At 48.2% G+C, this 17376-nt stretch overlaps 1 protein-coding gene across 4 annotated transcripts in view; it reads left to right on the top strand.

The window, feature by feature from the left end:
- Nucleotides 1-17376, top strand: part of SFSWAP (splicing factor SWAP) — a 323193-nt gene that overhangs the window by 60796 nt on the left and 245021 nt on the right. For all 4 annotated transcript variants that reach the window (XM_063964656.1, XM_063964653.1, XM_063964654.1 and 1 more), the window contains 2 exons: nt 3026-3147; nt 15332-15464. In XM_063964656.1, coding sequence (XP_063820726.1) covers nt 3026-3147; nt 15332-15464 — 255 coding nt within the window. The remainder of the gene's footprint in view (nt 1-3025; nt 3148-15331; nt 15465-17376) is intronic.

Genomic DNA, 17376 nt, shown 5'->3' on the forward strand with positions numbered 1-17376 from the left:
CCAGCAGCGTTCAGCGCCATTTTCCTGCCTGCACAATGCTGTCAGTGAAGAGCAAGTTCCTCCACAGCAACTCCAGCTATCTATCACGGTACCAGGGGGTTGTAGAAGGGGGGGAGGCTGCAAAACGACTGTATAACCTATTAAGGTGCACAGTCAGCGCTGATAGGGGGTCTCCCTTTATATTAAAAGCGCTGTGTGTGGGTTGGCTCCAATCTCTGTGTCTCTCTTGCCATTCTTGGCGGTGAAACTCTGTCTGTCTTCCCCTGTGTGTGTGTGGAGTGTCTGTGGTCTCCATTAAGCAATGTCCAGGGACTCTGTGTCATATGCTGCAGAGGATATGTCCCCTCAGGATGATCTCATTCCATGTAATCAGGATTGCACTAGTTTAGCACATATTCCAGCAAGGAATAGGGTTGCACAAAATGAATCTGCAACTCGTGCTTTACAGAACTCTATGGCAGTCTGGCCCAGTTCTGGTACGTCAGTGCTCCCCACTGTATATTCACATAAACGTGCTCTTGCACAGATCATGCAGGATGATACTGATACTGATTCTGATACTGCAGACGGTGATGGGGATGTGTTGCGGGGGGCAGCATCTCTTGCAAAAGCGGTGCAGTTGATAGAGGCTATTAGGGATGTGTTGAACATTGCTGATACAACACCCGAGCAGGTTGAGGAGGCTTACATCACTGAAAATAAGAAAGCCTCGCTAACCTTCCCTGCATCAAAGGAATTATATGCTATATTTGAAAAGGCTTGGGAAAACCCGGAAAAAAAAATTCCAGATACCTAAAAGGGTTCTGGTAGCGTTTCCTTTCCCGGTAGAGGATAGGAAAAAATGGGAAAACCCGCCTATTGTTGACACGTCAGTATCCAGACTCTCAAAAAAGGAGGTTTTACCTGTTCCAGGATCTACCGCCTTGAAAGAGCCGGCTGATCTTAAAATTGATAATACGCTCAAATCCATGTACACGGCTTCTGGGGCAATACTACGTCCCACTATTGCCAGTGCTTGGATTGCCAAAGCTATAGCAAAGTGGTCAGACACGTTACTTGAGGACTTGGATACTATGGAGAAATGTGATGTTGAATTGTTTTTACATAACATTCAGGATTCGGCAGGATTTCTGGTAGAATCCATGAAAGACCGTATCAGCTCATCGAGGAATGTGGTTGCACCAGTGGTCTGCAGACGTGGAATCCAGGAGAAGTGTGGAGACCCTACCCTACATAGGTCAGGCTCTCTTTGGGGAAGTGTTAGATGCGTGGATCTCCACAGCTACGGCTGGTAAGTCACCCTTTCTTCCCTCAGCTACACCTGCTCCGAAGAAACCCTTTTCTTCAGTTTCACCACAGCCCTTTCGGTCTAACAAGCCCAGAAAGGCCAAACCGTCCAACACCTTCTTTCGGGGAGGTCGGCCCAAGTCCAAGAAACCTGCGGATGCAGGTTCCCAGGAACAGAAACCTGCTTCAGGTACACCAAAGTCCTCCGCAAACAATTGGCTGCCCTCCCTGAGGTTCAGACCTTTTTGAAGGGCGTTCTGCACAATCCAACCTCCTTTTGTTCTGCCTACGGCGCCTTGGGACCTTAACGTGGTGTTGCAGTTCCTCCAATCAGACTGGTTCGAGCCTCTACAGGAGGTTGAAGTCAAATTTCTTACGTGGAAGGCTGTCACGTTGTTGGCTTTAGCTTCTGCTAGACGTGTGTCGGAGTTGGGGGCTTTGTCCTGTAAAAGCCCATACTTGATCTTCCACGAAGATGGAGCTGAGCTCCGGACACGTCAGCAGTTTCTTCCGAAGGTTGTGTCTGCATTTTAGATCAACCAACCTATTGTGCTGCCAGTGGCTACTGATTCCTCAATTTCTTCAAAATCCTTGGATGTTGTAAGGGCTCTGAAAATCTATGTGAAGAGGACTGCTCGTCACAGAAAAACGGACTCTCTGTTTGTCTTATATGATCCCAAGAAAATTGGGTGTCCTGCTTCTAAGCAGATGATCTCTCGCTGGATCAGGTTCACTATAAAGCATGCGTATTCTACGGCAGGATTGCCGTGTCCTACGTCTGTTAAAGCCCACTCGTGAGGTGGGGTCTTCCTGGGCAGCTGCCTGAGGTGTCTCAGCATTACATCTTTGCCGAGCGGCTACTTGGTCTGGGTCGAACACATTTGCAAAGTTCTACAAGTTCGATACTTTGGCCTCTGATGATCTGAAGTTCAGTCAGTCAGTTCTTCAGGAGCCTCCGCGCTCTCCCTCCCGTTCTGGGAGCTTTGGTACACCCCATGGTACTAATGTGGACCCCAGCATCCTCTAGGACGTAAGAGAAAATAGGATTTTTGGTTACCTACCGATATATCCTTTTCTCGTAGTCCGTAGAGGATGCTGGGCGCCCGCCAAGCGCTTCGTTTTCCTGCTATCATCGTTTGGTTCAGTACAACTTCGTTTTAATGAATTATTGCATTGTTATTTGGTAAGTAATGTTTCAGCGGTAGCTGAGTTTTCAAGCTAAGTTAGCTTGACGTGCCTTGTATGTGTGAGCTGGTGTGAATCTCGCCACTATCTGTGTTAAATCCTTCTCTTGAAGATCTCCGTCTCCTCGGGCATAGTTTCTAGACTGTCTGGTAGGAGGGGCATAGAGGGCGGAGCCAGCCCACACTAAGTGCCAATGGCTCCTGGTGGACCCGTCTATACCCCATGTGGACCCCAGCATCCTCTACGGACTACGAGAAAAGGATTTACCGGTAGGTAACCAAAATTCTATTTTTCCCATAATTACACTTCAGAAGTGATAGCATTAAAACTCCTTATTTCTTCATTTAATAATTATAGCCGTTTACAAATAAACGGTGAATAGTTTCAAATTTAACAAGAGGTGACTGATACAAGACCATGGCACTATTAAGGTTGTCACTAATGATAACCTTCATTATTGCACTCATTCTGATATTAATGTGCCGTTTCAGATGTAGACCTGTAGTCTGACATTATTTACAATAGTTATATGAAATTATTTTTACTATTCCAGAATCTGTGGCCAGTGCAGAGCAAGATGATGATGATGACGATGATGATGATGAAGGTGGTGATTACCTACATCCAAGTCTATTTGCCTCAAAGCGATGCAGCAGGCTTGAAGAGCTTACAAAGGTATTTATTAAAATCGCTCACTAAGCTTGTTTAAAAGGTTGTTTATTTAAGATTGCACACAGCCCATATTTTGGTTCACCATCTGAGGATTAAGTACAGTGTGGCATACGGCTCAGCTGAGTCTCCTAACCACATAAGCCATGTGACACCAATGCACTGCTATGCGTTCCATCCTGGAATATATTTCTACTTATGCATGGCTTCTGGCTCAGCTAGAGAATGTGTTGATACCGGGTGGCACTCGATATACCGGCTGTCGGGATCCCGGCGCTCTGCATACTGGCGCCGGGATACCAGCAACTATTTTCCCTCTTGGGGTGTGCTCGACACCCCTGAAGGGAGAATGAATAGCGTGGCGCTCGCCCCACTGCCGTCATTGGCCGGCTGTCGGAATCCTGGCGCTGGTATTCTGGGCGCCGGGATGCCGACAGCTGGCCACTCGTAGTACACCCTTGATACCGAAATACCAATTTGCATTCCAACTAGTGCATGTAAAGTCTGGTAATACTAATTGTTCAATCAGATAGCAAACCACGAGGGACAAATTAGCCCAAAAGGTTTTTGTATGAAAAAGAAAAAACAAATATATTGTATTGCTCCTAGATGTTTTATGTGCACCCAGCAGAAAAAAACACTAATTTATTTGTTCCTTGCAAGCTAGTTTTAATGTTCTATTTGAGTACACACCGTGTACAATTCTCACATTTGGACAAGCTCTTATGAAAATTACGTTTTTCAGAGCATTTGTGAATTATGTACGTGTTACAGTGCACCCATATTAGTGCTATGCTATATTTTCTGTAAACCTGTACATGCATGGTTTTGAAACTTATCGGTTTTTACATCTTGATTTCTTCAGCTTTCATTTTATGTGCTAAGAGGTTTGTATGTAATATGCTTTAAGTATTCTTTTCCATTATTTCTCTAACGTCCTAAAAGATGCTGGTGTCCACATTAGTACCATGGGGGTATAGACAGGTTCACCAGGAGCCATTGGCACTTTAAGAGTGTGAGCAGGCTCCTCCCTCTATGCCCCTCCTACCAGACTCAGTTTAGAAAACGTGCCCGGAGGAGCCGGTCACAGCTAGGGGAGCTCTCCTTAGCTTTCCTATTAAAGTTGAGTTTTTTATTTTACAGGGAGGCTGCTGGCAACAGCCTCCCTGCAGCGTGGGACTAAGGGGGGGAGCAGTGTCCGCCCTGCGGGGTCTGTGCCACTGACTCCGCTGACTGGACACTGAGCTCCAGAGGGGCTGATCGGTCTCTGCCGCAGGGGAACCGCTCACCCCAGCAGCATGCCGCCGACCCCTTACAGAGCTGAAGCAAGTGGTGAGTTAGTCACCGACCCCCCTAGCAAGCGGGGGGCCGGTGTGAAGATGGCAACAGGGGTTGGAGCACAGTATTAACCACGCTCCAGGATGGTTCCAGAGGCACACTGTGCGGCGCTGTGAGGGGCACCCTGGGCCAGCGCCTTCCCCTCACAATTGGTCAGCAAGCCTGTCGGGCCACAGGGATCCCAGCCAGCACAACCCTCAGACCATTTTCAAACTCAGATGAGCGGGAAGACAGCGCCATGAAGGGGGCGGAGCTTCTCCTCAGAGCGGACCCTGCAGCGTTCCAGCGCCGTTTTCCTGCATGCTGTTTGCTGAAGGAAGATCCTGGTCCCTCCACAGCAGCTCCAGATTACTGTAACGGTACCAGGGGGTTGTAGAACGGAGGGGAGGCAAATTGTTTGGCTGTTTCCTATTAAGGTGCACAAGTCAGTGCTGGTAAGGGGCTTTTCTCCTGTTAAGCGCTGGTGTGGGTTGACTCCAATCTCTGTCTCTCTCTTGCCATTCTTGGGGGGGGGGGGGGGGGGAGACTCTGTCTTACCCTATCCTGTGTGTGTGTGGTGTGTTTGGTGGTCACCAGCAGCAATGTCCAGGGATACAGTGTCATATGCTTCAGAGGATTTATCCTCCCAGGATGATCCCATTCCATGTAATCAGGTTAGCACTAGTTTAGCACAGATTCCAGCAAGGGAATCAGAGTGGTTTTCCTCTATCAGGACTTGGATTACTCAAATTTCTGACAGGGTTCCCAGTAATGAGTCGGCAACCCAGGTATTGCAGTCCTCTATGGCTTTGTGGCCCTTGTCAGGTACCCCAGGTCACCCCTCTATATACCCCCACAAACGTGCTCTTGTGCAGGCAACACAAGACGACACGGATACCGATTCTGACACTACAGATGGTGATGGGAATGTATTGCGGGGGTCCGCATCTCTTGCAAGGGGGGTGCAGTTGTTGATAAAGGCTATCAGGGATGTGTTAAATGTTAATGATACCACACCTGAGCAGGTTGAGGAGGCTTTTGTCACGGAAAACAAGAAAGCCTCGCTAACCTTCCCTGCGTCAAAAGAGCTGAATGCTATATTTGAAAAGGCCTGGTTGAATCCTGAATAGAAGTTTCAGATCCCTAAGAGGATTCTAGTAACTTTCCCTTTTCCTGAGGAGGATAGAAAAAAGTGGGAAAACCCGCCAATTGTTGACGCATCTGTATCTAGACTCTCAAAAACGGTGGTTTTACCGGTACCGGGATCTACCGCCTTAAAGGAGCCGGTGGATAGAAAAATTGATAATACTCTGAAATCAGTGTTACACTGCTTCAGGGGCTATATTACGTCCCACTATTGCTAGTGCATGGATTGCTAAGGCTATAGTGAAGTGGTCGGCTGCCTTGATAAAGGATTTGGACACAATGGATAGGGATGATGTTGCATTGTATTTAGGCGACATTCATGATTCTGCAGGTTTCATGGTAGAATCTATAAAAGACCTGGGTTCCATGGCTGCGGGAATTTCTTCCATGTCTGTTTCAGCTCGTCGGGGACTGTGGCTCCGCCAGTGGTCGGCCGACGCGGAATCCAGAAAAAGTGTGAAATCGCTGCCCTACACAGGTCAAGCTCTCTTTGGGGAAGCCCTAGACGCGTGGATATCTACCGCTACAGCGGGTAAGTCTCCGTATCTTCCCTCAGCAGCTCCTGCTCTGAAGAGGTCCTTCTCCTCAGCTTCGCAGCAGTCCTTTCGGCCCAGTAAGTCCAAATCATCCAGTACTTTTTTCAGGGGAGGTAAGGTTAAGTCCAAGAAACCTGCCGCTGCAGGTTCCCAAGAACAAAAGCCTGCTTCAGGTACCCCTAAGTCCTCCGCATGACGGTGGACGGGACGGCCCGGTCGTGGGGCCCGTGGGAGTGAGACTCAGACAGTTCAGTCATGTCTGGGTCTCCTCCGGCCTGGATCCCTGGGTGGTGGATATTGTCTCTCAGGGATACAGGCTGGAATTTCAAAGTCTCCCTCCTCATCGTTTTTTCAAGTCGGGCTTACCAACTCTGTTGGAGGACAGCACAGTGCTACAAGAGGCTGTTCAAAGGCTGGTAGAGGCACAAGTCATTGTGCCGGTACCACCGCACATGCTGACAAAGGGTTACTATACGAACTTTTTCGTGGTACCGAAATCGGATGGTTCGGTCAGGCCCATCCTGAACCTAAAATCATTGAACCCCTTTCTAAGGGAGTTCAAGTTCAAGATGGAGTCTCTCAGGGCGGTGATATCAGGTCTGGAAGAGGGGGAATTCCCGGTATCCCTGGATATCAAGGATGCGTACCTTCACATTCTGATCTGGCTACCGCATCAGGCTTATCTCCAATTCGTGTTGCTGGACTGTCATTTTCAGTTCCAGACTCTGTCGTTCGGCCTCTCCACAGCACAGAGGGTGTTTACCAAGGTAATGGCAGAGATGATGATATTACTCCGAAAACAGGGCATGAACATCATTCCTTATCTGGACGATCTCCTGATAAAGGCATCGTCCAGGGAAAGGTTGCTGCAATCCATTGTTCTCACAACACGGCTGCTTCAGAGTCACGGGTGGATTCGGAATTTTCCAAAGACACATTTGGAACCGACCCGGAGATTGTCGTTTCTGGGAATGATCCTGGATACGGAAGTGCAGCGGGTGTTCCTTCCGCGGGACAAGTCGTTGGTGATCCAATCCATGGTCCGGGGTGTCTTGAAGCCACCCCAGGTGTCGGTTCATCAATGCATTCGCCTATTGGGAAAGATGGTGGCCTCCTACGAGGCTCTCCAGTACGGGAGGTTTCATGCTCGGACCTTCCAACTGGACCTCCTGGACAAGTGGTCGGGTTCTCCCCTCCACATGCATCAAAGAATTTGTCTGTTACCAAGGGCAAGGATCTCACTCCTCTGGTGGCTCCAATTACCTCACCTCCTGGAAGGCCGCAGGTTTGGAATTCAGGACTGGGTCATGCTAACGACTGATGCGAGCCTCCGAGGCTGGGGAGCAGTCACTCTAGGGGTGACCTTCCAAGGAAGATGGTCGAGCCTGGAAGCCGGCCTGCCCATCAACATTCTGGAATTAAGAGCCGTCTACAACGGTCTTCTTCAGGCGGCCCATCTTCTAAGAAACAGGGCCATTCAAGTACAGTCAGACAACGTAACTACAACTATAGAGGCTTACATAAACCGACAGGGCGGAATGAAGAGCAGAGCGGCGATGTCAGAGGTCACCAGAATACTCCTCTGGACGGAAAAGCACGCGTTGTTGCTGCCAGCCATCTTCATTCCGGGAGTAGACAACTGGGAAGCAGACTTCCTCAGCAGACACGATCTCCATCCGGGAGAGTGGGGCATTCATCCGGAGGTGTTCAAGGAGGTAACAGATCTTTGGAGTCTACCCCAAATACACATGATGGCCTCTCGTCTCGACAAGAAGCTTCGGCGTTATTGTTCCAGGTCGAGGGACCCTCAGGCAGTAGCGGTGGACGCCCTGGTGTCTCCGTGGGTGTTCCAGTCAGTGTACATGTTTCCACCACTCCCACTCATCCCAAGAATCCTAAAGCTCATAAGGAGAACAAGGGTTCAAGCGATCCTCATTGCCCCAGACTGGTCAAGACGGGCTTGGTACGCGGATCTACTGCAAGAAGAGCCGAGGCCTCTTCCTCTTCGGGAGGACCTGCTGCAGCAGGGTCCGTTCGCCTATCAAGACTTACCACGGCTACGTTTGACGGCATGGAAGTTGAGCATCTGATTCTTGCTCGGAAGGGTATTCCGAAAGAAGTGATTCCTACCCTCATACAGGCTAGGAAAGGGGTAACGTCTACACATTACCATCGTATTTGGAAGAAATATGTCTCTTGGTGTGAGTCCAAGAGGTTTCCTGCGGTGGAATTTCAACTGGGACGTTTCCTCCTCTTCCTGCAATCAGGAGTGGATATGGTACTGAGATTGGGATCTGTGAAGGTCCAGATTTCAGCCCTGTCCACTTTCTTTCAGAAACAATTGGCTGCCCTCACTGAGGTTCAGACCTTTTTGAAGGGAGTTCTGCATATCCAACCTCCCTTTGTACCGCCTACGGCGCTTTGAGACCTTAACGTGGTGTTGCAGTTTCTCCAGTCGGGTTGGTTTGAGCCTCTACAGGAGGTGGACCTTAAATTTCTTACATGGAAGGCGGTCACTTTGTTGGCTTTAGCTTCTGCTAGGCGTGTCTCTGAGCTGGGGGCTTTGTCATGCAAAAGCCCATACTTGATCTTCCATGAGGATAGAGCTGAGCTTCGGACTAGTCAGCAGTTCCTTCCAAAGGTTGTGTCGGCATTTCATATCAACCAACCTATTGTGGTGCCAGTGGCTACTGACTCCTCGATTACTTCAAAGTCCTTGGATGTTGTGAGGGCTCTGAAGATTTATGTGAAGAGAACTTCTCGTCACAGGAAGTCGGACTCTGTTTGTCCTATACGATCCCAAGAAAATTGGGTGTCCTGCTTCTAAGCAGTCTATTTCTTGCTGGATTAGGTTCACTATCCAGCATGCCTATTCTACGGCAGGATTGCCGTGTCCAAAATCTGTTAAGGCCCACTCTACTCGTAAGGTGGGGTCTTCCTGGGCGGCTGCTCGGGGTGTCTCGGCAACGCAGCTTTGCCGAGCGGCTACTTGGTCTGGGTCGAACACGTTTGCAAGGTTCTACAAGTTTGATACTTGACCTCTGATGATCTGAAGTTCGGTCAATCAGTTCTGCTGGAGCCTCTGCACTCTCCCTCCCGTTCTGGGAGCTTTGGTACATCCCCATGGTACTAATGTGGACCCCAGCATCCTCTAGGACATTAGAGAAAATAGGATTTTGGTACCTACCGGTAAATCCTTTTCTCTGACGTCCTAAGTGGATGCTGGGGACTCCGTCAGGACCAAGGGGACCAGCGGCTCCGCAGGAGACAGGGCACAAAACTAAAGCTTTAGGATCAGGTGGTGTGTACTGGCTCCTCCCCCCATGACCCTCCTCCAAGCCTCAGTTAGGTTTTTGTGCCGTGGCTCTCTTAAGGAGCTGCTTAGAAAAAGTTTTTAGGTTTCTTATTTTCAGTGAGTCCTGCTGGCAACAGGCTCACTGCAACGAGGGACTTAGGGGAGAGAAGTTCAACTCACCTGCGTGCAGGATGGATTGGCTTCTTAGGCTACTGGACACCATTCGCTCCAGAGGGAGTCGGAACACAGGTCTCACCCTGGGGTTCGTCCCGGAGCCGCGCCGCCGACCCCCCTTGCAGATGCTGAAGATTGAAGGTCCAGAAACCGGCGGCAGAAGGCTTTTCAGTCTTCATGAAGGTAGCGCACAGCACTGCAGCTGTGCGCCATTGTTGTCACACACTTCACACCAACGGTCACGGAGGGTGCAGGGCGCCCTGGGCAGCAATGTATAATACCTTATTCTGGCTAAAAATACATCACATATAGCCCCTGGAGGCTATATGGATGTATTTAACCCCTGCCAGGTCTCAGAAAAACGGGAGAAGAAGCCCGCTGAAAAGGGGGCGGGGCCTATTCTCCTCAGCACACAGCGCCATTTTCCCTCACAGAAAGGCTGGTGGGAAGGCTCCCAGGCTCTCCCCTGCACTGCACTACAGAAACAGGGTTAAAACAGAGAGGGGGGGGCACTTATTTGGCGATATGTATATATATATATATATATTAAAATGCTATAAGGGAAAAACACTTATATAAAGGTTGTCCCTGTATAATATAGCGTTTTTGGTGTGTGCTGGCAAACTCTCCCTCTGTCTCCCCAAAGGGCTAGTGGGGTCCTGTCCTCTATCAGAGCATTCCCTGTGTGTGTGCTGTGTGTCGGTACTTGTGTGTCGACATGTATGAGGACGATGTTGGTGAGGAGGCGGAGCAATTGCCGGTAATGGTGATGTCACTCTCTAGGGAGTCGACACCGGAATGGATGGCTTATTTAAGGAATTACGTGATAATGTCAACACGCTGCAAGGTCGGTTGACGACATGAGACGGCCGGCAAACCAATTAGTACCTGTCCAGGCGTCTAAAACACCGTCAGGGGCGTTAAAACGTCCTTTTACCTCAGTCGGTCGACACAGACACGGACACTGACTCCAGTGTCGACGGTGAAGAAACAAACGTATTTTCCTTTAGGGCCACACGTTACTTGTTAAGGGCAATGAAGGAGATGTTACATATTTCTGATACTACAAGTACCACAAAAAAGGGTATTATGTGGAGTGTGAAAAAACTACATGTGGTTTTTCCTGAATCAGATAAATTAAATGAAGTGTGTGATGATGCGTGGGTTTCCCCCGATAGAAAATTATTGGCGGTATACCTTTTCCCGCCAGAAGTTATGGCGCGTTGGGAAACACACCTTAGGGTGGATAAGGCGCTCACACGCTTATAAAAACAAGTGGCGTTACCGTCTCCAGATACGGACGCCCTCAAGGAGCCAACTGATAGGAGGTTGGAAAATATCGTAAAAAGTATATACACACATACTGGTGTTATACTGCGACCAGCGATCGCCTCAGCCTGGATGGGCAGCGCTGGGGTGGCTTGGTCGGATTCCCTGACTGGAAATATTGATACCCTTGACAGGGACAGTATTTTATTGACTATAGAGCATTTAAAAGATGCATTTCTATATATGCGAAACTCTGGCATCAAGAGTAAGTGCGATGTCCATATCTGCCAGACGATGTTTCTGGACACGACAGTGGTCAGGTGATGCAGATTCCAAACGGCACATGGAAGTATTGCCGTATAAAGGGGAGGAGTTATTTGGGGTCGGTCCATCGGACCTGGTGGCCACGGCAACAGCTAGAAAATCCACCTTTTTTACCCCAAGTCACATCTCAGCAGAAAAAGACATAGTCTTTTCAGCCTCAGTCCTTTCGTCCCCATAATATCTGCCCAGGGATAGAGGTAAGGGAAGAAGACTGCAGCAGGCAGCCCATTCCCAGGAACAGAAGCCTTCCACCGCTTCTGCCAAGTCCTCAGCATGACGCTGGGGCCGTACAAACAGGTGCGGTGGGGGGTCGTCTCAAGAGTTTCAGCACGCAGTGGGCTCACTCGCAAGTGGACCCCTGGATCCTACAAGTAGTATCCCAGGGGTACAGATTGGAAATTCGAGACGTCTCCCCCTCGCAGGTTCCTGAAGTTTGCTTTACCAACGTCTACCTCCGACAGGGAGGCAGTATTGGAAACAATTCACAAGCTGTATTCCCAGCAGGTGATAATCAAAGTACCCCTCCTACAACAAGTAAAGGGGTATTATTCCACACTATATTGTGGTACTGAAGCCAGACGGCTCGGTGAGACCTATTTTAAATGGAGTCACTCAGAGCAGTGATAGCGAACCAGGAAGAAGGGGACTATATGGTGTCCCTGGACATCAAGGATGCTTACCTCCATGTCCAAATTTGCCCTTCTCACAAAGGGTACCTCAGGTTCGTGGTACAAAACTGTCACTATCAGTTTCAGACGCTGCCGTTTGGATTGTCCACGGCACCCCGGGTCTTTACCAAGGTAATGGCCGAAATGATGATTCTTCTTCAAAGAAAAGGCGTCTTAATTATCCCTTACTTGGACGATCTCCTGATAAGGGCAAGGTCCAGAGAACAGTTGGAGGTCGGAGTAGCACTATCTCAAGTAGTTCTACGACAGCACGGGTGGATTCTAAATATTCCAAAATCGCAGCTGTCTCCGACGACACGTCTGCTGTCCCTAGGGATGATTCTGGACACAGTCCAGAAAAAGGTGTTTCTCCCGGAGGAGAAAGCCAGGGAGTTATCCGAGCTAGTCAGGAACCTCCAAAAACCAGGAAAAGTGTCAGTGCATCATTGCACAAGGGTCCTGGGAAAAATGGTGGCTTCTTACGAAGCGATTCCATTCGGCAGATTTCACGCAAGAACTTTTCAGTGGGATCTGCTGGACAAATGGTCCGGATCGCATCTTCAGATGCATCAGCGGATAACCCTGTCTCCAAGGACAAGGGTGTCTCTTCTGTGGTGGCTGCAGAGTGCTCATCTACTAAAGTGCCACAGTTATGCATTCAGGACTGGGTCCTGGTGACCACGGATTCCAGCTTGAAAGGCTGGGGAGCAGTCACACAGGGAAAAAATTTCCAGGGAGTGTGATCAAGTCTGGGGACTTCTCTCCGCATAAATATACTGGAGCTAAGAGCAATTTACAATGCTCTAAGCTTAGCAAGACCTCTGCTTCAAGGTCAGCCGGTATTGATCCAGTGGGACAACATCACGGCAGTCGCCCACGTAAACAGACAGGGCGGCACAAGAAGCAGGAGGACAATGGCAGAAACTGCAAGGATTCTTCGCTGGGCGGAAAATCATGTGATAGCACTGTCAGCAGTTTTCATTCCGGGAGTGGACAACTGGGAAGCAGACTTCCTCAGCACGACCTCCACCCGGGAGAGTGGGGACTTCATCGAGAAGTTGTTTCCACATGATTGTGCACCGTTGGGAAAGACCAAAGGTGGACATGATGGCGTCCCGCCTGAACAAAAAACTGGACAGGTATTGCGCCAGGTCAAGAGACCCTCAGGAAATAGCTGTGGACGTTCTGGTAACACCATGGGTGTACCAGTCGGTGTATGTGTTCCCTCCTCTGCTTCTCATACCAAAGGTACTGAGAATTATAAGACGTAGAGGAGTAAGAACTATACTCGTGGCTCCGGATGGGCCAAGAAGGACTTGGTACCCGGAACTTCATGAGATGCTCACAGAGGACTCAGGGCCTCTGCCGATAAGAAGGGACTTGCTTCAGCGAGTACCATGTCTGTTCCAAGACTTACCGCGGGTGCGTTTGACGGCATGGCGGTTGAACGCCGGATCCTAAGGGAAAAAAGGCATTCCGGAAGAGGTCATTCCTACCCTGGTCAAAGCCAGAAAGGAGGTGACCGCACAACATTATCACCACATGTGGCGAAAATATGTTGCGTGGTGTGAGGCCAGGAAGGCCCCACGAAGAAATTTCAACTCGGTCGATTCCTGCATTTCCTGCAAACAGGAGTGTCTATGGGCCTCAAATTGGGGTCCATTAAGGTTCAAATTTCGGCCCTGTCGATTTTCTTCCAGAAAGAATTGGCTTCAGTTCCTGAAGTCCAGAAATTTGACAAGGGAGTACTGCATATACAACCCCCTTTTGTGCCTCCAGTGGCACTGTGGGATCTCAACGTAGTCCTGGGATTCCTAAAATCACGTTGGTTTAAACCGCTCAAATCTGTGGATTTGAGATATCTCACATGGAAAGTGACCATGATGTTGGCCCTGGCCTCGGCCAGGCGACTGTCAGAATTGGCGGCTTTGTCTCACAAAAGCCCATATCTGATTGTCCATTCGGACAGGGCAGAGCTGCGGACTCGTCCCCAGTTTCTCCCTAAGGTGGTGTCAGCGTTTCATCTGAACCAGCTTATTGTGGTACCTGCGGCTACTAGAGACTTGGAGGACTCCAAGTTGCTAGATGTTGTCAGGGCCCTGAAAATATAGATTTCCAGGACGGCTGGAGTCAGGAAAACTGACTTGCTGTTATCCTGTATGCACCCAAAAAACTGGGTGCTCTTGCTTCTAAGCAGACGATTGCTAGTTGAATGTGTAGTACAATTCAGCTTGCACATTCTGTGGCAGGACTGCCACAGCCAAAATATATAAATGCCCATTCCACAAGGAAGGTGGGCTCATCTTGGGCGACTGCCCGAGGGGTCTCGGCTTTACAACTTTGCCGAGCTGCTACTTGGTCAGGAGCACACCCTGGCTGAGGAGGACCTGGAGTTCTCTCATTAGGTGCTGCAGAGTCATCCGCACTCTCCCGCCCGTTTGGGAGCTTTGGTATAATCCCCATGGTCCTGACGGAGTCCCCAGCATCCACTTAGGACGTCAGAGAAAATAAGATTTTACTTACCGATAAATCTATTTCTCGTAGTCCGTAGTGGATGCTGGGCGCCCATCCCAAGTGCGGATTGTCTGCAATACTTGTACATAGTTATTGTTACAAAAAAATCGGGTTGTTATTGTTGTGAGCCGTCTGTTCAGAGGCTCCTACGTTTGTCATACTGTTAACTGGGTTTAGATCACAAGTTATACGGTGTGATTGGTGTGGCTGGTATGAGTCTTACCCGGGATTCAATATCCTTCCTTATTGTGTACGCTCGTCCGGGCACAGTATCCTGACTGAGGCTTGGAGGAGGGTCATGGGGGGAGGAGCCAGTACACACCACCTGATCCTAAAGCTTTAGTTTTGTGCCCTGTCTCCTGCGGAGCCGCTGGTCCCCTTGGTCCTGACGGAGTCCCCAGCATCCACTACGGACTACGAGAAATAGATTTATCGGTAAGTAAAATCTTATTTTCTCATAGTTCGTAGAGGATGCTGGGCGCCCGCCCAGCGCTTTGTTTTCCTGCATGTGTTATTTGGTTCAGTACCACTTTGTTTAGTTGCGTACTGCATAGTTACTGGGTAAGTAATGTGCTGATTAGTTCAAGCTAGTTGACTTGACGTGCCTTGTATGTGTGAGCTGGTATGAATCTCACCACTATCTGTGCTAAGTCCTTCTCTCGAAGTATGTTGTCTCCTCGGGCACAGTTTCTAGACTGAGTCTGGTAGGAGGGGCATAGAGGGAGGAGCCATCCCACACTCTTAAAGTGCCAATGGCTCCTGGTGGACCCGTCTACACCCCCATAGTACTAATGTGGACCCCAGCATCCTCTACGGGCTACGAGAAAAGGATTTACCGGTAGGTACCAAAATCCAATTTTTCCATGGTACAGAATAGTTTAGTCTTTAGTCTTTTATTTTGTTCATTTAAATTGCTTATATTTTATTTATTTTTTAATACTTTGCAGCCCTTAAAGGTAATCGATCCTGACCACCCACTTGCAGCTCTTGTCAGGAAGGCTCAGAGTGAGAAGCTGGCCACTCAGCTGGCTCTAAATGCTGCACCTGCTCCAGCAGCTCCGACAGAAAGTACTACAGAAAGTAAGTGAGATGTATAGTCTATTTATAGTGCTTGGATATGGTTGTCGCTAATAACTGATGTTCAGAGTGCAATATTTATCATATTTTCTCTTGTTTATTTTTGCTTTTATGTTCCATTTTCAAGTGAATGTCTGTTGTATGTATTTTGCTAACATACTGTACCATGCAAATAAACTGAAACCCTTCGCTGTGTTTCATCACCCTCTTGCTGAGGTTTCCCCCGCCCCACAGTTTGCACATGTCATATTCCAACATCAATATCGGTGATATTCTTTTAACTCAAATTGCCCCCCAAAAAAAGTATTTCTGAGCACTTGAATTGTGTGTGCCTGGTTTCTGAATTTCTATTTAGCTTATTAACTGGTATATTTCTGTTTAGCATAATAACAGGATTATATTTTGCTAAAGTTATTTCTTTAATTCAGTTCAATTGGGTATACTGTTTTGTTTTCATCTAGTGCTTTCCTTTTTTTTATATGGTTTACTGTTGTTTGCTTTTGAGTGTAAACTCATTCTTTATAGTTCTCTGGATAAATTCTTAATTTCTGATTTTTATATGGGTTACGGTTATTTGTTTTTTGAAATGTTCATTAAAGCTCCGCACAGTATGATAAGAGTGACATGTATCATATAATGAGTTGTCATACAGTCAAGATGATAACTATTCCATTATAGTTCCTGTTAGTATTAAAGAGGTGATTTTTTTTTCTTCATTATGTACAGTACGTTGCTGTTTAACCACCTATTTGTGAACCACCTGGATATTAGTTTTTGTAGTCACCTGCACAGGTTGTACCTTTACAAGATTTTCAGGATAACCACTTTAATAAGTGTTCTCCTCATTCACACTGCCACGTGTGTGTGTGTGTGTGTGTGTGTGTGTGTGTGTGTGTGTGTGTGTGTGTGTGTGTATACGCGCAGGTGTTGTTTTCCACTAGAGCTGTGGATCACATTATAATGTCCTCTAAAGGTAATTCCTCTAAGGCAACCCTGGAGAGGGGCGCTCCTGTGCTGCGCATTTATTCCTGCAAAAACGGTCAGGAGAAATTTTCTAGTTCGGCACAGGATCATGGTGGCATATGTGAACAATACTTAGCAAGGTCACAGCATGGCTCCCTAACAGTGGTAGCTCACCTGCAGGAACCAGCATAGACATCCTTCTTGTTACAGGCTATATTGAAAATTCTACTCCGTTATCAGCTTCTATGTCTCTCACTTTCTTGGCCACTGCTATGAAGGAAGGGGCGGGGATATCCACTAGTGCTCAACCCACCCCAGTGGAAACCACTTGGGTTCAGAGCTAATCTCAGTGTGTGCAGGCCTAGTATAAGTTTCTTTGTTCAAAAGCTGTTGGAACCCTCAGATATAAGCCAAAGCCTACCAGGTTTGGCAGTTCCACACCTTAAAGCTAGGGATTGAATTTGGGTTTTCGCCCTTCCTTAAATGTGCAAGTATCAGTCCTGTTGTCCTTTTCCAGTGTAAGGTGTCCCTTAGTACCAGCGTCCCAGACCTTTAAGCAGGTGGTTCTGCATATTCAACCTCCCTTTACTCTCCTTGTGGCACCGTAGGATTTGGCATTGGTGTTGCTGACCCTTCAGTCTCATTCCTTTTTGAGCCTTTAGAATCTGTGAATCGCTAGTTTACATGGAAAACTTTCATGTGACGATATCTTCAGTCCAAAGTGTTTCTTATTTTAGTGCTTTGTCTTAACCTTCTCAGTTTCTCATCTTTTATGAGATTGGATGGTTCTCTGTACATGGCATGGTTACCTTCCTAAGGTAGTTCACTCTCTTCAAGTAACTGCCTTTTCTGACTCTGATTCCTCCTTAGCTACCCTAGATGTCGTAAGAGCCCTCCGTCTCCACAAGGATTTTTGCAGTTTTGACTCACTCTGTCTTTTGTGATCTTAATA

The sequence above is a fragment of the Pseudophryne corroboree genome, chromosome 1 (assembly GCF_028390025.1).
Source record: "Pseudophryne corroboree isolate aPseCor3 chromosome 1, aPseCor3.hap2, whole genome shotgun sequence".
Lineage (NCBI taxonomy): Eukaryota > Metazoa > Chordata > Amphibia > Anura > Myobatrachidae > Pseudophryne > Pseudophryne corroboree.